Source organism: Camelus ferus, chromosome 31, assembly GCF_009834535.1.
Source record: "Camelus ferus isolate YT-003-E chromosome 31, BCGSAC_Cfer_1.0, whole genome shotgun sequence".
Classification (NCBI taxonomy): domain Eukaryota; kingdom Metazoa; phylum Chordata; class Mammalia; order Artiodactyla; family Camelidae; genus Camelus; species Camelus ferus.
This window is the reverse complement of record NC_045726.1, coordinates 5,802,794-5,825,821: the sequence shown is the minus strand read 5'-3', so window position 1 is coordinate 5,825,821 and position 23,028 is coordinate 5,802,794. Positions and strand designations below refer to the sequence as shown.

Here is a 23,028-nt window from a genome sequence, read left to right as displayed (position 1 = left end):
CAGTCAGGAGAAACCATGTTAAGAAATATTTTGCCACAAGACCCACACCATCTTAAAGCTGGTTTAGCTTCAGATACCACTGGTGTGTGTGGCTTCTCCTTACACAGATGGAAATGCAGCAGTTTTCTTAATCACTGAGGACTAACGATCAAAGCTGTTTTTTAAGTCTTGTTCAAAAAGTATCTGTAATTTATACACAATAGGATTTCTGCGTCTTATCTCTCCCTCCACCAGCTTCAGTCCTTTGAGGGGAAGTGCTTGATTTAATTCCCATGCAGTGCATTCCCCAGAAAGTGACAACTTTTTTCTTCTTTTTTGATGAACTCAAACTAAATGGAACATTACTGTCAAATGTGTCTGACTGGGTCTGTTAGCATCTTCTTTTGTATAAAAATCTCATTGTCAAGAGTGTCATGGCCTGGACGTTTTTACCTCTTCTAAAAGAATAAGGCAACACGACCCACAAAGCGTCCCTGTGTCATTTGCAGCATCCAAAGACACTAAGATTAAAACCATCCAAGAGGGTGGGAAAAAAACATCAAGAAAGTAAAGAGGCCACTGGCATAGAGGCCAATTCGAATGAAAGCTGCAAAAGAAATGAAGATTTGAAACGAAAACAGTAAGTGAAGACAATATTTAGGAAGTACATTGTTTTTGAATAAAATGTATTTGTTGCAACAAAGGAGTCAAAGTCTGATTTTTAAAATAATAGTAAACTTTATCATCTGTTCTTAGAAACATTGTATACAGCTTAGGAAAACAACTGAAATTGCATTCTACTGTGTAAGAAGGTTAATACGGAGTCTGGGATCCTAAATAAATTTAAAAAAATTATTTTAGTTAAATATTAACAGGGACCCTGAAACGATCATGGCTTTTAGACTGAGTGATAAATATATGTATATGTCAGATCTAAAATAGATTCTCTACAACAGCAGCATCCTAACTTTGACAATGAAATGACAGCAAATGTCTTCTAACCACGTCACACGTATGCGTGGAGCGGGAAGAACGGGCACTGAAAACACCTGCGTTAACATAATGCCGACAAGAGGCAGACGCTGCCAGTAGTAGTTAAATAAATGGCTATTGTTTGTTCTTTCTTCATTGCCTACCTGATTTCCCATTTCCTTTTCACTTAAAATATTCAGTATATTTGTAATCTTCAACTACAAAAGCAAACCTATGGTCACTGAAGAATGTCAAAGCACCTAATATAAAATAAAAATTCTCATCACTTCACAATCGCCCAGATGTCGTCATGTGCACATGTACATGTATATGCACCCATTTATTTGGAGTTCAAGTGAGATGCACCAGGTATTTAAGTAGGAAGAGAAGGATAAAAGAAAAGAGGCATTAGCCTTTAGAGACGTTTAGAAGTAGCCAGTTGCTTTGATGGAATAAAGGCTCACGCTATGGTTTACTTGGAGGTCAACAGCATTAATTTCCCATTGTTAAAAGTAGCACATATTTAAAAACATTCACTTTCTATCTCTTACTTGTTAGCAAACCACTGTGATCTTTGGCTCTTTGAAACAACTGAACAGGCTCCGTTCATAATATTTCCGTTTACTGCAGTACAGGGATTTGAAAAGTGAGTGGTGATGAAACCAATTTCACGCGCCTACCAATCAAACAGTGAAAACGCTAATGATGTGAGGTGCTGGAGAGCCGTCAGGTCCGTGAGGAAGGAACTAAGCATTGGTCTGAGCACTTTTGTCACAGAGAGCATAATGGTAGATTTGCAGAAATTGTGTGATTCAAATACAAACTCTCTTGGGGAAAATGCACCTTACAGTTTCTTGTGACATTAAATACTTGTTTAAAGCATAAAACTATGTCTTAAGGACATCAGACCCTACAGCACAGCTGTGTGGAGATGTCTTATACAAACCCAAACTAGGCAAATTTCTATTGTGTTAGAGTTTCTGCCAACCATTTCAGTCCTAATTTATTTTAACAAATGTTACTAAGTGACTGAATAACTCCCCAAACTGATCAAGAACGTGGACACATAAATAAAAATACAGTTAATATAAAATCCCACATAAACAGGGGGAAAGTCCGAAATGGAAGCTGTGGCAATAAAATATCTAAATTGATGATAATTAAGCCACTTGGATAATTTAAGACAAGTCAGACCTATGAAGTTGGTGATATTTATCTCTCTTCTTGTTGGAACTGAAAACCAGTGTGCTCTAAAATACGTGATAGTCTGTTTACAAATGAGCTAGGAGAATAAATGACTTTTAAACCCTTGATACCATGGTTACTCCTGTCCTGACTTCTTTATTATTCTTTCATTCTCTAAGAGGGAACAAAATATTGTTCACGTGGAACATTATTTAATGCTTCATGAGAGAGGTCCTGAACATCCAGTGTGTGATTAAAAGCAAACATTTCTCGGTCTCGTGTGCATGTGAGCTTCTCAAGGCTGATTGGACGGAAGTTATTGGCAGCAGGACAGAGCGAGAGCAGAGAGCCAGTCAAAGCAAAACCACATTTGCATCTGAGACTGTCAAATGCAGAAGTAAAATACAAGACAGCCCCACTCTTGACTAGCACCTAATTGACCATGCACGATATTTTTGTGTTTCTATTATATTGAGAATTTCCCATTCCCTTTCCTCTAGCGTTACATGTTCCAAGTGCAGGCATTTCTTTCTTGACATTTTTCAAATGAAAATGGAACAGGTGCCTTATCAAGAGTTTGCATTCCCTTCTGTGGGATAGCTAAGCTTTTATATAAATTAAACAGCTAAGACCCTGTATAAGTTAAAAGAAGCTATTTTTAGCAGAATGTTGATTTCGTACCATAAAACTGCCTCCCAGCATCCGTAGTAGTGAATCAGATTTTTAGATCAACCTTTGTTTTGCAATTATAATCACTGCCTTTTATTTTATTTTATTTTATTTTTATTTTATTTATTTTGTTTTTTTGATTGATAGGCTGTTTAAAGGCTTCAGGAAGGTCACGCACACATTCAGCTCTATTTTAAACTGTCCATTTGTGTTTTGCTTCTGGGTTCACCAACATAGACTCATTCAAATACTTAAATTTTTCTTTGTCAGTAACAACATCTTCATTTTAACCCCTTATAGGAAGCCTCACTGCCAGCTCCAAAAAGACACCAATTCAAAGGAAGCCAGAAAGTAACATATGTTGAGTGACACGTGTGTCATTGGTAATGGTGCTTCGTGAGAGGGACGTATTTGAAACAGATGTGCTGTTTGCGTTCCATGCTGGGATGCTTTCTCTGAGAGTGAACTGACTTGAACATCTGTTATGACCACAGTGTGACCTCCTAGTGACACACACGCTTGCAGAATGACACACGATGTCCCACTTTGGAAATGCCACTGCTGCAGGCTTTGAATCTGAGCACCACCTTGGGTGGGTTTAAAACACGGGCGTGGTGTGAGGTTTCTGGTCCTGTCCCCTTGTCTTCCTTCCTACTAGTCTATGACACTCCTGTGTCGTCACACTGGTCTCGATGTTTCCTACGACATCCGTTCCAACATTTAAAACAGGCTGCTTCTCCCATTTTGCTTAGTTCTCCTTCCCCACCCCCATTCTGGGAATGTCTTTTCTCTTCCAACCACCTTCCAAGCCCTGATTTGTTTCCATCTCTCTCCCTGATGCTTCATCACCTGCTCCACCCTGACCTCTTCATTTTTTTTCACCTTTTATGGCCCACCCTGTAGGGTGCACATTGTTTTGTATGAGTTTTAATTTAAAATGTAAAACACATCACCTTTATTCTGATCTTGTAAATGGAACGATGCTAGTCATGTTTGTTAGCAATCGGGGCCATTCCAGCCTTTTTGTAAACGTGTATGTTCGCACACAGGCTTAAAGATTCTGTTGAACTTAAGGAAATTGCTGCTTCTGTAGATCAAAAAGGTTTGGAATCATAAACTTAACAATGATTTCAAAATAATATTGTGTTATTTTAGCCTTCATCAGTATATGAGGCCGCATGTTACATAATTAGTGGTTTTGTTCCCTTAATTTATCATAATTAACCCGTTCGTGGCACTCCTAACCACTTGCCTGTGTTTCTGCTATTATGTGACAAGATACCACATACTTGTCCCCCACCTTCACGGCACGGCTTCTAACAAGTTGTAGCCTTTAGAAATCTTATTCTCCCCGACAAGTAATGTTTTCCACGCAAGGCATTTAGGACACATTACTCTCCAAAACCCTCTCCATCCTTAGTAAGGGGGCATCCTATTTTAAACTCTTAGTAATTATTAATTTTTTCTGGAATAGATCATTTTTTAAACTGCATATTTAGAAAAAATGAAGCTTTTCTAGTTCTCTCTCTTTCACCAAGATCTTTTCATTTTTGACTATAAGTGCCCCACAATATTTTTTTCTTTATTTTTTTTCCTATTCTGAAGATTTTATTCTCATGTACGTTTCTTAGTTAGAATTCTTTCTATACGATTTTACTCTGAATCTGTACGTGGTGGTATGTTCCCCCAACCCCGTATATACTGAATGGTGAGTTACATAGCCATCTACGTCTGTAGCCACACCTCCCTGCCATCCATCTCTCTGATTAAATGTATCCATCCAGCCCTTCTCTTCTCACTTCTAGAGCTGTAGGTAAAGATTTATCACCAGACTGATAATCACTCCTTAATAGGGAACTTCTTACTTCTGCCAGGAGCCTTGACAAAGATTATCCTAAATTCAGAACTTTTTCTAACATCTGTTCAGGTGTGTCTTTTTTCATCAGTGTCTCCAGACATGCTTTCAATTTGGGGGCTAAAATATTTCTTGAGAAACATAGAATTTTCTTTCACTATTTGTTTAATTATTATCTCTTGTATTTGTCACTTAAAACGCATACATCTGTTCAGTTTTAACCTTTCTGCCCATGTAATTTCTGTCTCTGAATTTCTATTTTGTTTTGATACATTTTTTGTATTTAATCTTCCTGACCACTAATCTGTGTCTCAAAAGTCACCATCCACACCCAACACAGGAGCCCCGATATACACAGTAAGCGGTGCTGGGAAAGCTGGACAGCTACATGTAAAAGAATGACATTGGAACCTTCTGTAACACCACATACAAAAATGAACTCAAAACGGATCAAAGACCTACACATAAGACAGGAAACCATAAAACGCCTATAAAACAACATAGGCAGAACACTCCTTGATATAAACCGTAGCAATATTTTTTTGGATCTGTCTCCTAAAGCAAAAATAAACAAATGGGACCTAATTAAACCTAAATATTTTTGCATGGGAAGGAAAATCATTGACAAAACAAGAAGACAACCTACTGAATGGGAGGAAATATTTCCAAATGATGTGACTGACAAGGGGTTAATATTCAAAATGTATAAACAGCTCATACAGCAGAAAACCAGCAGCAGAAAACCAAACAACTTGATTAAAAAAATGGGCAGGAGACCTGAATAGACATTTCTGCAGAGAAGACGCGCAGATGGCCAGAAGACACGTGAAAAGACGCTCAATGTTGTTAATCACCAAGGAAATGCAAATCAAACCCACAGACGTATCACCTCACACCTGCCAGAATGGCCATCATCAAAAAGTCTACAAATAACAAATGTTGGCAAGGATGTGGAGAAAAGGGAACCCCGTGCCCTGCTGGTGGGAGCGTAAACTGGTGCAGCCACTGTGGACAAGAGTATGGAGGTTCCTCAAGACACCAGAAAGAGAACTACCATATGATCCAGAAATTCAGCTCCTGGGTATACATCTGAAGAAAACAAAAACATTAATTCAAAAAGATATATGCACCTCAGTGTTCATAGCAGGATTATTTATAATTGTCAAGATGTAGAAGCAACCCAAGTGTCCATCAACACATGACTAGATAAAGAAAATCTGAAATACATACAAATAAATAGGAATACCACTCAGCCATCAAAAAGAGTAAAATTCTGCCATTTGCAACAACATGAGTGGATTTGGAGGGCATTATGCTAATTGAAATAAGCCAGCCAGAGAAAGACAAATACTGTATGATATGGCTTATATGTGGAATCTAAAAAAATAAAACAAACGAGTGACTATAATGAAGAGGAAACAGAGTCACAGGTACAAAGAACAAACTAGTGAGGGGCAGGGGGGAGGGTAGTCAGGGGTGGGGGAGTGAGAGGTATAAACTACTATGTATAAAACAGACAAGCAGCAGAGACACAGAGTACAGCACAGAGAACACAGAGACTATTTTATAATAACTATAAATGGAATATAATCTTTAAAAACTGTGAATCACTCCGTTATACACCTGAAACACATAACGTTGTAAATCAGCTATATCTCAATAATAAACAAAAGAAGAGGAGTCATCATCCGCTCCTTCTGTGCTTGCACTGAACGTTTCCAGGTGAAATTCCCAGCCCTAGCTCTGGAAAGTCCTGCGCAGGGTTTAGTCGTCCCCTTTGCACCTCTCACTACTGATGTTGTCTTTCTGGCTGTCTTCCGCCCCCTCCTGAGTCTCTCACTAGAGTTCAACTCTGGTGTTGAAGTGTCCCCCTTGTGTCCCTCCTTCCTGCTGCTGGCCCCCTTAGAGGGCACTTTTGGTCTTTTTCTCTCTTGGTTTTGCTGCCTCTTGGAATCTAGGTTCACTCGTTCTTTCTCGGTGGCTACACCAGAATCGTAGGAGGTCGTTAAATCACCTGGCCCTTACCGAGGTGGCAGTATAAAGGCTCTCTGTTCCTAGCATGGTCCATTTCAAGTGCTTGGCCTCTCGCAGTAGCAAGGGCAGGATAGAATCAGTTCACTCACTCAGAGCCCTCCAGCCTGACATAGGCTTTCCCTGGCCCACAGAGCATCAGTTTCTGTGTTTAGGCCTGGTTGGGCCTTGTGATGGTTAATTTTATGTGTCAACATGGCTAGGCCTGGTGCCCAGATATTTGGTCAAATATTATTCTGGATGTTTCTAGTGGGTATTCTTTGGCTAAGATTAACATTTGAAGTAGTGGACTTTGAGTAAAGCTGATTACCCTCCATAAGTGGTGAGCCATATCCAATCAGTTGAAGGCCCTTCTTGAATCAAGGCTGACCACCCCCAGCAGGCAGGAACTCTTCCAATGGATTGTCTTTGGACTTGAACTGAGACTCTGTCCTGAGTCTTCTGCCTGCAGTCCTTCCCCACCAGATTTTGGACTCCCCAGGCTTCCACGATCATGTGAGCTGCATCCTTGAAATAAGTCTCTCTCTCTGTTTACTACACACCCTGCTGGTTCTGTTTCTCTGGAGGAGATACAAACCTTGATCACGTCATCCTAGTCCCAGCATCTCTTTATTTCAGGAGCAGTGCTTTTTATATAAAATTAGCAGAAGAACATAAATGTCGGCTGTACTGCAGAGTGCTTCAAGCATCCGCTTTGTTTATTGACGCCTTCTGATTAAAGCCCAAAAGTGATTCATAAATGAAAAACTGCTGCTTTGCACCAAGTGCAGCAACTCCTTATTTCAGTCTGGCCACAGGTGTTGAGTCACAGCGTCCCGTCTGGAACAAACGCAAGCATCTGACCCCACACCGTCCTGCTATGTTTCAGGAAGCCTGGGGTAAGAGCTTCACACCACAGAGAGCATCTCAGCAGACTGGTGACAGCGCTAACCAGTTGCATCCTCACCCGTAGGGCATTTTAGTCTGGAGTCACGGGGTGAGGGCTAGCCATCAGAGGAAAGGAGGAGAGAAACAGTGAAGATCTCTAAGATGCAGAGAGAGCTGCGTGTGAGGCAGGGAGAATGAGCAGGCCTACGGGGCTGGTCCCTGTGCACCTGCGAAGGGGCCAGAGGCTGCTGACGCCTCGATGCCACCTGCTCACCTCTCTCATTCTCCTAAAGCCCAGGGAGGGTGCTTTGCAACACTTTCACATTCATTGTTAAAGTAAATTTCCATTAGCGGACTGAGGTAACCCGGCTGTGTCCACTCCTTTGAATAGGAAGGAACGAATACATTAATATATTTAAAGAGAGATTTAAGGCACCTTTAAGAGTCCACAAAACCTCATGGGAAACATACATTTCACTGAAAAAAAAGTATTGCATTATGGTCAAATATATTTTGTTCATTGTTTAAAAAATGATTACAAATCTATATATAAAAATAGATTAAAAATTTCTTCTATATATTCAATACCTTGTAATAACTTTCAATGAAAAAGAATATGAAAACAAAAATATATGTGTATATATGTATATATATATGCATGACTGGGACACTGTGCTGTACACCAGAAACTGACACAGTGTAACTGACTATATTTCAATAAAGTAAAAATAAATACAATTTTTTAAAATTTTTTTAAAGAGGTAGCATTGCCCTTTTTTAGTACTTAAAAGGAGCATTTTCCATACACTTGCTATGAACTCGAAAAATCATTTCACAAGCACTTGTTGGTTTGCTATTAGTTTCACAATATGATACTTTCGATTAAAAATAAGTACAACTTATAACGGTTTGCATTGCTGACTAGGAGTTTATGCAAGCCTGTTTGCATTTTAAAATAAGATTAATACTAGTTGACCATCCCTATTTTATAGGATTTTTGTGAGAAACGTCGAGGCAACATGCAAAAAAAATCACTGTATTCATATGAAGGCATTATGTGTTTAGAAAGAATGAAATGAGAGCAAATGTAGTTTAAAAAACCATCTAGGCTTCAGAGTAAAAATAAATGCTAGGTCTTTCTCATAATTATGACTGACTTTCCAAATTTAGATAATACTTTTTATGACCTTGTTCTGGTTGTAAAACACTTGCAGTGCTACGTCAGAGGTTTATAGAATATCATATCAAGTTGCCTAAAAGTAATTCTGTGATAGCCAAACACAAGAACTGGAAATTAAATATCAATCCAGTAATTTCTTTGTTTATAAAACATTTGCCATCATTTCTAAAGTTATTCCTTAATGATTCTTATTCCTTAAAACAAAATAAAAGGAATGTTTTTTGTGCACGAATGGCATCACTGCTAATAAGTGTACCCTGATTAATGTGTACAACTCAATTCTATTTGACAGTTAATCTAGGTCAATGTCTGTTAAGTTAATCTATTTATTCTAGTCCAATAATGTATTTGGATGCCTAAGGCTCAGTTGGTCACCAAGGAAATTCAAATCATTATGCAATGCCTAATAATACCAATTCCATCACGCTGCCCAGTCGTCTCACATCAGACCCAACACTGTGTTCCATTAAATTCCTTGTCCGTCAACTCTTAGTTTTCCAAACTATTTTATGATGTCTGTGTTTTACAAATAACACGAGTCTGCCATCCATATTTCTGGGCAGAGGTATTTTCCTTTACAGTGAAACAGCTCTCCCTCCGAGCTTCTGCTTTTCCCGAGGACCACTTAAGCCGTGTTTCTGTGACTACGAAGCATAAACAAGGACCTTCTATTTAGCACAGGGAACTATACTCAATTTCTTGTAATGAGCTGTAATGGAAAAGAAGCTGAAAAAAATTGATATGTATTTATATGTATAACTGAATCACTTCACTGTATGCTTGAAACTAACATTGTAAATTAACTACACTCCAGTAAAAAAAAAAAAAAAAAAAAGAATAAAAAAAACCCCACCAACCTGCTACCCACTCCAACAGCACCAAGTCCACCCGGTGCTGAGGGTCCTGAATCAGTGTCTGGAAAGCACCACATCAGTCTCCTGAGCTGGCGCTGTGGGGGGTGGGTGCTGAGCACACGCACTTCCTCTCCAGCCTGCAGTCGGTAACGGGGCCAAGACGGCGCAGAACTCCTGCCCCTCTTACTCCAGATCCTGGATATGAATTCTGGCGGATGTTCACAGCATCACCTGAGTCTCTATGTGTTGTCCTGAAACACAGCCCCTCAACGATCGTGTGGGATCAAGTGAATTACAATCCCTCAAACTGTGGAAAACTCTCGGTTACCACAGGATTCGCACATTGCAAAAATTTCACTAATGTCATAATGGTGACATCAGAGTCCCAGGTCATCAAAAATGTATTCTGTATTTTTAGGTCTCTTACTCCTCCTCCTAAAATTTATATGTGCTGCCTAAGTACATAAACTATACAACACTAAATAAAAGGATGGCGTGAACGCCTACTAAAAGTTATTTAGCAACGCCACAGCAAAAATCGCAAATTCTAACTTCACAGAGTTTCCAGATGAGAGCTCCTCCTAGCAGAACCACGTGTAAATACCAGGCACAGTGGGTGGGAGAGTTTCCTGCGTGGCAAGCCCCTGGGATACAGATTTACACTCCACACTTACTTCAAAGCAAAGCAGGAAAGCGCTAAAACTGGGGTGACTAACATTGGGTACAAGACTTCAGGAACATAAACGGCAGGTGTAAAATCAATCAGTTTAACCCCAATCTACCTGATCCATTTAGATTCAAATCCTTTACTTCACTATACCTGTTTCTCATCTTTTCCGTCTTGACGCTTACTAAACACCATCTGAATTTAGGAGGACATTCTCCTACTTTTTCATCACCAAGAGTCGTTATCGACTCGTATGACTCCTCCCCAGTGTGGGGCATTTATAGCCAGAAAAAAAAGTTGATAATAACCACAACTACCACTGTATGAAAGGGGTGTTTGACGGGGTAAACAGGTTTGGAGAAGATGCTCACAAAATGTCTCTCTTTGTAATAATAAATCCTAAAATAAAGAGAGAGAGAGTTATTTGAAGTATAAATAAATATGAACACCCTAGTCAATTTTGGGGGGGAGAGTTTGTGTCAATTGATGAGATTTGAAGATATGAGGAAAACTATGATGGGTGATTCAATTTATAATCACACAGGCACAGGAATCAAGATTACACGAATGCAGCCAAAATACCTCGGACACATTGTGGGTTTGGTTCCAACAACCACAATACAGTGATTATTACAACAAAGCGAGCTGCACAAAATGTATGTTTCCCCAGTGCATATAATAAAAGTTATGTTTATACTGTACTGTAGTCTATTAAGTGTAAAACAGCATTATGTCTTAAAAAAAAACAACCAAAAACCTACCTTCAGTAAAACTACTTTATTGCTAAAAACTGCAAACCATCATCTGAGTCTTCAGCAAACCATGACCTTTTTGCTGGTGGAGAGTCTTGCACGGACACTGGATGTTGAAGGCTCCTGACTGATCAGGATGGGGGTTGCTGAAAGTTGGGGTGACTGTGGCAATTTCTTAAAATAAGCAACAATGAAATCTGCAGCATCAACTGAACCTTTCTTTCACTAACAATTTCTCTGCAGCTTGAGATCCTGTTTGATAGCATTTTACCCACCATAGAACTTCTTTCAAAATTGGAGCCCATCCTCTCAGACCCTGCCGCTACTTTATCAACTCAGTTTATGCCATGTTCTAAATCCTTGGCTCTCATTTCAACAAGCTTCACAGCATCCTCATCAGGAGTGGATTCCATCTCAAGAAACCACTTTCTTTGCTCATCCCTCAGAGGCCACTCCTCATCCGTTAGTTTTACTCTGAGTTTGCAGCCATTCAGTCCCATCTTCAGCATCCACGTCTACTCCGAGTTCTCCTGCTTTTTCCATCAAATCTTCAGTGACTTCCTCCACGGGTGTCCCGAGCCCCTCCAAGTCACCCACGAGGGCTGGAATCAACGTCTATACGCTTCTCAGTGCTGATTATCTGGACCTCTTTCCCTGAGTCACACACGTTCTTCTTGGCATCTAGAATGGTGAACCCTTTCCAGAAGGTTTTCCAGTTGCCTTTGCCCAGATCCACCAGAGGAATCACTGTCTGTGGCTGTTGTGGCCTTAGGAAATATATTCCTAAAAAAATAAGACTTGGAAGTTGAAATGACTCCTCGATCCCTGGGCTGCAGAAAGGCTGCTGTGTTAGGCATAAAAACAAGTTATCCTCATTGCCCACCTCCATCAGAGCTCCTGGGTGACCAGGCACCACATGAATGAACAGCAGTATTTTGAAAGGAATCTTCCCCCTACCCCCCGAGCAGTTGGTCTCAAAAGTGAGTTTAAAATATTTAGTAAACCATGTTGTAAACAGACGTGCTGTCATCCAGGCATTCACAGAGCACAGGCAGAGTAGACTTAGCATCGTTCTTAAGGGCCCTAGGACTTTTCGGACGATAAATGAGCATTGGCTTCAACTGCAAGTCACCAGCCGCACTAGCCCCTAACAGGAGAGTCAGCCCGGCCTTTGAAGCTTTGAGGCCGGGCACTGACTTCCCCTCTGTAGCTATGGAAGCCCTAGATGGCGTCTTCTTCCAGCGTAAGGCTGTTTCACCTACACTGAAAATCTGCTGTCCAGCGCAGCCACCTTCATGAATGCTTCTAGCTGGGTCTCCTGGACACCTTGCTGCAGCCTCTGCGTCATACTGGCTGCTTCACCTGCCCTTCTGTGTTATGGAGATGGCTTCTTCCCTTCAACCTCATGGACCAACCTCTGCTGGCCTCAGATCTCTTTTCTGCAGCTTCCTCACCTCCCTCAGCCTTCACAGAGTTAAAGAGAGCGAGGGGCTGGCTCTGGGCTAGGCTGTGACTTAAGGGAAGGTGGGGGCTGGTTGGTCTTCCACCCACACCACTCCGACTTTCTCCACATCAGCGGTAAGGACGTTTCTCTGTCTTACCATTTGTGTGTTCACAGGGCAGTACTTTTAATTTCCTCCAAGAACTTTGCTTTTGCATTCACAACTTGGCTAATGGTTTGATGCAAAAAAAAACAAAACAAAACAAAAAACCCCGGCTTTCAGCCTGTCTCAGCTTTTGACATGCCTTCCTCACTGAGCTTTATCATTTCTAGCCTTTGATTTAAAGTGAGAGAATGCAACACTTCCTCTCTCTTGAACATTTAGAAGCCATTGTAGGGCTATTAACTGACCTGATTTCAATATCGCTGTGTCTCAGGGACTAGGGAGGCCGGAGGAGAAGCAGAGAGACGGGGGACAGCGAGTCATGGAGCAGTCAGAACGCACGCATTTATCCACTCAGTTCCCTGTCTTGTGTGGGTGCGGTTCCTGGTGCCCCCAAGCAGTTACAAGTCACATCACAGATCACTGATCACAGAGCACCGTAACAAACATAGTAACGATGAAAAAGTCTGAAATATTGTGAAAACTCCCAAAATGTGACATAGGGACACAAAGTGGGCAAATGTTGGAAAAATGGTGCCTACAGATTTGCTCAAAGCAGAGTTACCACAAACCTTCAGTCTGGAAAAACAAAAAACAAAAAACAAAAAACAAAAACGTGTCTGCAGAGCGCAGTCAAGAGCAGCACAATAATGTGAGGTCTGTCCTTAGACACATGTTCATGTCCTGAACACACACCGCAGCCCGGATCGTTCACTTATATAATTGAATTAACTCTTAAAATAACTGTATAATAGGCATTATCATTAAACCACAGTTTCCTGATGAGAAAACGAAGACTAACTCAGCTCATGCACACTCACCCATGGGAAGCTGCTATTTCAACTTTTGCAATAAGCGGTTGGATTGAATTATTTTTAAAAGTGAATTCTGTCTTCTTTTTGTTTTTTAATACAAACTGATTGCCACTTAATCAATCTCCTGAGATATTTCTGTACTGCTATTTTCATGCTGTGAGATTGAAGGGATCTTTCCCTAGATAATTGTCAACTCAATTGAGTTTCAGCTCAGTTTTATTCTATTCTTAGACACATAAAAGATACATCCCCACAGAACGCTCACTGTCTTTTCAATTCCAGTTTACATGTTCATTAGTAGACAACGAGTGTCAAAGGAAGTATTTCATTAAAAGTTAATTTTAACCTAATGAGTAATAATGAATGCTATTTTGGCAAACTTTCCAAAGTTGACCTCCTCCCAATGAATCTTATGATATTTGTTGAGAACACATCATAGATGTATAAATTATCCTAAACTATTAACAATAAACAATGTCCACTGTTGGTAGTAACAACAACAACAAAAAAAAAGACGCCAGATACCATTTTTTTAGAGACATCAGGCATCAATAAAAGACAGCCAGGAGCCATTGTGGTTACAGGAAAACTACCATTCTTCACTTTCTGAAAGCACAACAGTTATCTCGCTCCCAGATGGGGCCCATTTCTGTTTCCCATTCTGTTTGGTTGGCAATCATGTTCAATTATGTAGAATAAAGACATTTAAGAGCAAAATGGGCCCCTGATCAGCACTAAGGTGAGTTGTTGTTTAAAGGAACTTAGGAAAGACTAATGTTCATCACTTTAAAGCATGGTTCTTCCCTAGGTCTCAAAGGGTGCTTTCATTCATGTCTCTCCGATGTTTTATGATGGAAATTCACAGTAATTAGCATGACCCCTCAGTAACTCAGATCCTGAGAGGTTAGGGGGTCTGGGGGGCAATCTCCAGAATAGAAAAAAAGCAACCACATGGCTCCAGGTTCTCACAATAGTTTCCTAGTACAAGAATGTCTTTATTCAAAAAGCTCAAATCAAATGATTCATGATAATTTGACTTAGAGCCCTTGGGTAAGTGATTCTAATTCAGGGAATCATAAAAATTTTAACTCATTAAATAAATACGTAAGTGTACAAAATATAGATAGAAGGATAATTGCCATGAAAATTACATAGAATTAAGGGAGAGAGAGTGAGTCTATCTCTCTGTATGATAACACGATGGACGGCAGGCACATCTAAGCAGGTGATATGTGGTCTGGTGACTGTAATGAAGGAGAGAGTGGCTGTGAAGATGTGGATCACAAGTGTCCGGTCCAGGCAGCAGCCACAGCAAGAGAAAGTCCTGGAATGTGTTTATCAGGCTTCAGGGAAAACAAAGAGGCCAACATGGCCAATGGAGAGACTGCACATCAACCAGCCGGAGAGGAGGAGAGAGCCACGGGTCAGGGGCGGACCACGTTCATGGAATGGACTTCGAGTTAATTCTGAATATGATGCCCAGGCTTTGTATGCTTCGGAGCAGAGGAAGGAGATGATCTGATTATTTATTTTGAGAAGATCACTCTGGCTGCAAATTGAAGAGATGACAACAGGGCAGGAGGCTGCTGGGATCATTTAGGGAAGAGAGATTCATGGATCCAAATGACCATGGTGTCAGTAACAGCAGAAGCTCTTCCAAGTGTGCTGCACGTTTCTCTATCTCTGTTTTTCCTTCCATAGTTTGCAGTCGTATTTGAAATGCAGAGACATTTAAAAGTATTTGTTGAATGAGTGAATGAGTAAACAAATAAAATGACAAGACAATAAAAAGTCTTGAATATTCAAACCTACAAGTATGATTAACTATGCAAATGAAGTATTGAAAAGATAGATATAATAATTTTACAGAGTTCCTGAGGCATAGACTAGAATGTGTGAACTGATTATGATTATGTGAGGATATAACTGGTTTCAAAGAAAGATCAAAGGTTGAGTACAGGTTGTTTTCACGCTGAATTCATTCATAGTGAAATTCAAAAAAACAGTGATAAACACAGTGAAAATCTTCTGAGTTAAAATTAAAAGAAGACGGGACAAGAACACTTTTCAAATTTCAGAACTACAGATCAAGGGTCTTACTAACAATTTCATAGATTATACATGCACGTGTGAACAGCCACACACACCCCTGCATCACTCTGGATGGACGACTTAAAAAGCATGTTGTACCATTTAGAAGACAATGCTGTGAGAATTAAGGAACATCACATACTAATTAAGAAATCGCTACCTACACTAATTGCATTTCCTTCTCAACATCCAGCAGAAGTTATGAATCATAGTTCAGGGACATGCTATAGGAAGAGCAACTTTATTTTGGAAATATAGTGCATTTTTTTCCATTTATATATGGAGAAATGTCAGCTGCATAGCTCTTAGCTGCTATCATGATTATACCCAATGCTTCCTGAGTAATAGGTCAGTATCAGTGGATACACCGTCTTTCATATTATATCAAAGGCATATGTATTTGAATTCTTTCCACTCACCTTTTATAAATAATTTGAATGATAGTTTAACAAGCATGCTTACCAATTTTGTGATAGAGTAAAACTCAAACGGATAGCTAAGCCATTAAAAGACGAAATCTAGGGTCAATAAATTCTAAAATGATGTGAAACCAGCTAAACGAAATATAATAGGGTCATATATAAAAATACGTATGATTGGGGAAGCCCAAAAATAAGGAGGGCTGAGCCCAGGAGGGGGCTTAAAATATATATGATTAGAAAAAAATAATATGACTGACTAGTAGCAAACACCAAGAAGGAGAAATCAGATCATGAATTGAATGAAAGTACAAGGGTATGACTTTATCCTTGACAATTTGGTTGACCTCTTCCAGGGAGCCTTCCTGAACCAGAAATGCTGTGTGGATACATACCTTCTACAGGGAAACTGGTTCGGTCAATGCTAATCCCCAAGCAAAGAAGTGTAAGATTATGGAATAACAGAAATTCTGCTTTTTTAATATGTTAGAGTTCTTCTAACAAATTAAAAGAATCCTTATAATTTACTATAACTCTAAGGGCACAGATGGACCAGAAAAGAATCCGTGTTACACCTGAAGTCCTGGGGGCTCCCCTTCAACTGTTCCTTTTCCAATTTTTTTATGCAAAAAATCTCCATTTTCTCAAAGATGGAAATATGACCAACATTTCCTCATTACCCAGCTGCCTCCTTCCCCCTATATCCCATCTACTTACATAAAAGTTACTTAAAATATCTGATATTTCAAAAATTATCAAATATGCCACAAAGATGTAACTGCCAAAAGAAAAAAAACCCATAAAACAATATCAATAAAAACACTAACAAAGACATTTAGTGAAATGTATTGGAAAGTAGTGTGTGCAGCAAAGGAAACCGTAAACAGAATGAAAACACAACCTACGGACTGGGAGAAAAGATGTTCAAATGACAAGATCGACTAATTTCCAAAACATACAAACAGCTCATACAGCTTAATATCAAAAAAAAAAAAAGCAACCCAATCAAAAATTGGCTGAAGGCCTAAACAGACATCTCTCCAAAGAAGACATACAGACGGCCAACAAGCACAGGAAAAGACGCTCAATTTCACTAACTATCAGAGAAATGCAGATCAAAACAATGAGGTACCACCTCACACCAGTCAGAACGGCCATCATTCAAAAGTCCATAAAAGATAGATGTTGTAGAGGGTGTGGAGAAAAGGGAACCCTCCTACACTGCTGGTGGGAATGTAAATTGGTGCAGCCACTATGGAGGACAGTATGGAGATTCCTTTAAAAATAAACTTACCCTATGATCCAGCAATCCCACTCCTGGGCATATATCTTGAGAAAACTCTAACTTGAAAAGATACACGCACCCCAATGTTCACAGTAGCATTACATACAACAGCCAAGACATGGAAACAACCTAAATGTCCATCAACAGATGACTGGATAAAGAAATGTAGTGTATATATACAATGGAATATTACTCAGCCATAAAAATGATGAAATAATGCCATTTGCAGCAACACGAATGGACCTAGGGATTATCATATTAAGTAAACTAAACCAAGCAGAGAAAGACAAATATCATATGATATCACTTATATGTGGAATCTAAAAAAAAAAATACAAATTTTGTTTACAAACCACAAATAGACTCACAAACATAAAAAACAAACTGATGGTTCCCAAAGGGGAAAGAGGGGGTAAATTAGGAGTTTGGGATTACCAGATACATACTATATATAAAACAGATAAACAACAAGGATCTACTGTACAGCACAGGGAACTATTCAATTTCTTATAATAAGCTATAATGGAAAAGACTCTGAATATAAATAAATAAACTGTTCAAATAAACAAATAAATAAATACAAAATTTAATCACTTGGCTGTACACCTGAAACATTTTTTATACTTCAATAAAAAATAAACTTTAAAAGATAGAGGTAGCGTGTGGACTTTCACATTTTTAAAGGTAATTTCAGCATTTATTAAATAGAACAGACGTTTTAAAACGTGAACTAGAGCATAATACAACTAAAACATAACAAATATGAAACACTCAACCTCAGACCAGCGAGATGCACTTAAAGTGGTGCTTGGCAGGATATTCAGAGACGTAAATGCTTATTCTACAATAGAATTAAGGAGCTATAAATCTTTATTTTTAATTCAGGAAAAATTTAGTAAGACTGAAAAGAAATAATAACTAGATGGATGTAAATCAATGAAAAAATACAATAGGTAAGATAAAAATGTCAAAAATTGGTTTTTGAAATGATCAATAAACTTGACAAATTCCCAGTGTATTGGATTAAGGAAAAAGATTTTTTTAATGATACTTGAAAGAAAAAGTAACATCTAAGCATGGTAGATATTATAAAGTCTTTAAGAGGACATTATGAATAAATGTGTTAATAAATATGAGCATTTAACCCAGCAGTGAAAAACCTTTGTTCCAAGAAAAGGCCAGGTCTAGATACCCATCACCCACAAGATTTCCATGACTGTTAATAAATAACTCTAATATGCAACCAGCGATTACAGAGAGTAGAAATATGAGAAGTATGACGCCAGTCCCTCTATGAACCTATCCTTACATTGTTACCAGAACTCGACAAGGACTCGACGAGAAAAAAATTCATGGCCAATGATATTCACTCATGAGAAAAGACTGGAAAACGCTAAACAAAATATTAGCAAACCAAATGCAGTGGTAAATAAACATTTTTTTGGTTTAGTCCATAATTTCAAAATTTGATTCTTATTAGAAATCAATAGAAAAGCTCAAAAACAGATTAAAGGAAAAATCTTATTTCAATAGATGCAAACAAAAAATTTTATTAAAATCAACATTCATTGAGGTGGGAAAAAACCCAAAACTCTCAGAAAACCAGAAAAAAACCCAGAAGGCTTAGTAAACATGATAAAGTACATTTTCATTAAGTAGATAAAAATCTTAATACAAGTATCTAATTTGCTATTGTCAGAATCATAACGAGTCAAAGTAGTCACCGATCCCCACTGAGGAGTATGACACTAGAGTTCCTGGCAGGTGCGGAAACAGAGCAAAAATAACTAAACTAACAAGGTCCAGGATGGAAACAAAATTTTAAACACCAACACTACTTACAGATATTATGAGCATCTACACTGACAATTCAAAATAACTTATAGGTAAATGATTATCATTCATAGAAGATTTAGAAAGTTTTCTCAATTCAGATCGATGTTAACAAATTATTAACCTGTCTATATACCAGCTACAAATAATGCAGAATTTTGATAAAGTCAGTAACATGCTCAACACTCATATAATGTTAACTTTTCTAGCACTAACACTGAAAATCTCTGAGAAGCAAATTACAAGCACATCCCTAAAGATAACAAACAAGCAGCAAATAAATGCAATGATTGATATACCACGGGACACTGAACAATCCAATATTGAAAAATGTCAATTATCTCTTAACTCATAAATAGACTCAATGCAATTCTAAAATTCCAGTATTTTTGTGTATCTGTGTATGTGGCTGTGAGGTCTGACAAGCGGAATCTAAAATCTTAAAGAAACTAATGTTAAGAATAATATATTCAAGAGGAAGAAAAGAATGAACCTTACCAGGTGCCAGCAACTGTTATAAAGATATAGTCCATGAGATATGATGGTATTCATTCCAATACCGTAACTGAGAAATCAGAAAGAGAACACACAAATACGGAAACTTTCTATAACAGAGTCAATGCTGCTGATCAATGTGGGGAAAGATACGTTTTCCAGGAAATGGTGCTGCTGATTGGATACTTAACTAGGCAAAAACCAAATAAATAGGTGGACCCTACTTCACATCATATAAAAATGAAGATGAGAACATCGATAAGACCCATCCTTTAAGAATTATTTGTAAAGCTGACTACAGCAAAACGAGAACCTCTATTCGTTAGATAATAGAGTTTTCTAAAAAAATATACAAAATGTGGCATAAGATATTTTTACTATGTACAACCACCAAAGGATATTATTCCAAATAAATTGAGTACTCTGTGGATCAATAAGGAAAAGAAAGAAATTTTTAAAAACTGGAAATAGAAATGAGTAGGAATGTTACCAAAAAGAAGGTACAGATGGCCCACAAGTATTCATAACACGTCAACTACTTTAATAGCAGTCAAATGCAAATTTATGCGACAATGAGTGATCATCTCTTACCACCAAACTGAGAAGAAGTGAAAAGTCAGACAATAATATTAAGTATTGACAGAATGCAGAGCATTAGGAATTCCTTCCATTATTGGCTGGAGTGAAATCGGAATATCAGCTTTAGAAAACAGTGTGTCATGCGCTACATAATACAAATGAAATGTTCATCCCTTGGGCATGCAAATTCTATTATTAAATATGTGCTCTAAGAAAATATTGTCTCTATCCCAAAACCATGCACAAGAATACTTACAGCAACATTGTATAGAACCCAAACCCAGGGACTCTCAAAATATCCACAAAGTGGAAAATGCAGAAAACGAAACAAAGAACAATGAGTCAACTGGACTTGCCACAGACTCACATGGATGAATCTCAAAAATAACTCTGAATGAAAGAAGAAAGTCATACAACAGGACTCAATTTTTAGATAAAGACCAAACACAGGCAAAATGTAACAACAAAACTGGCTTAGGGGTTTCTTATGGTTTTTCCATAAGAAATTATGGAAAAAGTAAGAGTAAACACAAATTTCAAGACTTGGAGGAGACAGAATAGCACAAATGATCCTTCTTCTTGGCGTAGATATTGAGAACAGAGATGTTTATTTTATCTTGACTTTGTACCTGCACGTGTGTTTGTGTGTGCATAGTCCCTTTGTTATATTTCACAGTATTTTTAAAATATGATGAATTATAGTCTATTTCACTTTTCATGTATCTTTCAGTGAATCATATACATACTAGCACTTGAAAGCTTTTTAATTGTCCAGAAAACTTGTCCTTTAGAAAACTTATATCACCAAATTCTCTCAGCCCAAGTATGAATGAGGACATTAAAGGTGTATTTACCCAGGAAACAGAAAGGGTGGTATGAAGCAGAAATAAATGTGAAGTAATAGATTTTTGTATCCAAAACTCATGGGCATAAGCAACGGATAGACACACCAGATCAAGTGAAAGTAACCTGGATGGAAATGTAACTACAGTCACCATTGGTGGAGTGTATACTATGTCCAAATAACTGGCCAATTACTTTAGAGATACTATCTCTCATCCTTACAGCAATTCTGCAAATAGAAAGACACTTGACACAGTTCATGGATGGAAGAGGCGGGCTATGGACCCAGGTGTGTGTGTCTCTCCCCCATGTGCCCTTGTCACTATCCTGTTGCCAAAGTGTCACCGTGCAGTCTGACAGCGGGATGCCATGCAGCATAAGAAGACCTGGCTTTTAATCTCGCTCCGCAATTATTAGCTGTTTGACCTTGGATAATAAATAGTTCATAGATTCTTTAAGTCTCAGTTCGTTTCTTTCCACCAATTGGGGATTATGATACAGAGTCATTGTGACATTTAAACAAAATACGTATGTAAAGCCCCTCATACAAAAACAAATCTATTCAATATATATTATTAATTATTAACTTATGGTTAAATGATGGGAACACCTCCAAAAAATTTCAGCACCCTGTGGTTAAAAAGAGGAACAGATGGTTGGATTAATACAGCTGATCAAGCAAATAGAGGGAAAAGATCAGAGGGCTGGAAAAATGAGGATGCTGACAAGGGGCTGACTTTTGTGACTATGGATGGAGTCACGGCCAAGGCAGAGGGACAATGCAGCCTGGGAGAGGCTGATGCTCTGAGGAACAGTGAACATCCTTAAGACAAGTGGTGGGGGACGGAGGGGCAACTTTATTTGGAGGAAAGGAATGAAAGATAAGAACTTAAGACTATAATTAGGTCAAGCACACCCGACTTAGAGCTCAGAACAGTCACAGCCCTCAGCAGTTTCATAACCATCTGAACCCCCTCACTCCTGCCTTCCCGAGGGGGTGGGATGTAAGGAAGGTTGACCAGGAGAACCCCAGCCTGTGACTTGTCAGAGTTCTGCTGCTAATCTGACCTGCAGTGCACTATGTCAGGGCTGCTCAGGTGTGTTTACCAAACAATGGCTTCTCTAGTTCTGCCACAGCCTCACTGTGGAAAAAACAAAACTCCTTTGGTTAAATCATAGACTGTGGGCTTCTTATTACATATTATTCACCTGCACTCGGTGTCTGGTTCTACACCCTCTGAATCTATGTTCCCAACAACCTCAGCCCTTCTAGAAGGACTTATTTTTTCCTGTTACTTTTTCTAATAAGTCAAATAGTTCCTCTATCACTAGCCCAAGACTAGAATTCTGCTACGCTGACTTCCTTGATTCCATTTCACCGCCTGTTCGTTTGCCCGAGTATCGCCAGCCTCCGGTCCCCGGCTCCTGTAATCCACCTGCCGAGGTCTAGAATCGGGGAACCCCTTCCCTACTTTGCACAGCCCGTTACATACACCACCACCCTCAAGAGTGAATCTAGCTCAAGACACATGTCTTCCAAGCCAAGTCCCACTGGTAAATCCAAGACACCCCCAGACATCATGGAAAAGCATTTTGGAAATATAAAGAACTGCAGATTTCTAAAACGTGAATTTCTAAAACTCTTCTTCAGCTAACATTGTAAAGGCTAGTCATCATTATTTTTTCACTCCAGCTCTGCCCGGCGTTGACCTCCAGTCTCCCCAGGAAACATACCTTACTGGGTGCAGGAGAAACACTAATTCGAGATCCTGGAAGTGACAAAGGAGACACTGCAGTAAGCATAGCGGCACTTTGGCTTAGACTGAACTCCATACCTGAGCGCATAGCCTCTCTCTGAATGCTCTCATAGTCATGCCAGTCCTTTCTTCTCAAACCATCTGTCCATGCATAGAATTGCCCATCTCCCAGGCCCAGTGGAAATGTCTGTGGAAAAGGAAAGTATTCAGACCATAAAAAGAAGGTATTTCCATCTGCATGGCAGGTGAACACAGCCAGGCACAGAACAGGCAATCAAAGAACACTCACTGAGCAA

At 39.0% G+C, this 23,028-nt stretch overlaps 1 protein-coding gene across 3 annotated transcripts in view; it reads right to left on the bottom strand.

Moving 5' to 3' along the window:
• Positions 1-23,028, bottom strand: part of GALNTL6 (polypeptide N-acetylgalactosaminyltransferase like 6) — an 803,528-nt gene that overhangs the window by 492,173 nt on the left and 288,327 nt on the right. For all 3 annotated transcript variants that reach the window (XM_032470884.1, XM_032470880.1, XM_032470881.1), the window contains exon 2: positions 22,811-22,919. In XM_032470884.1, the coding sequence (XP_032326775.1) occupies positions 22,811-22,820 (10 nt within the window). In that variant the 5' untranslated portion in view covers positions 22,821-22,919. The remainder of the gene's footprint in view (positions 1-22,810; positions 22,920-23,028) is intronic.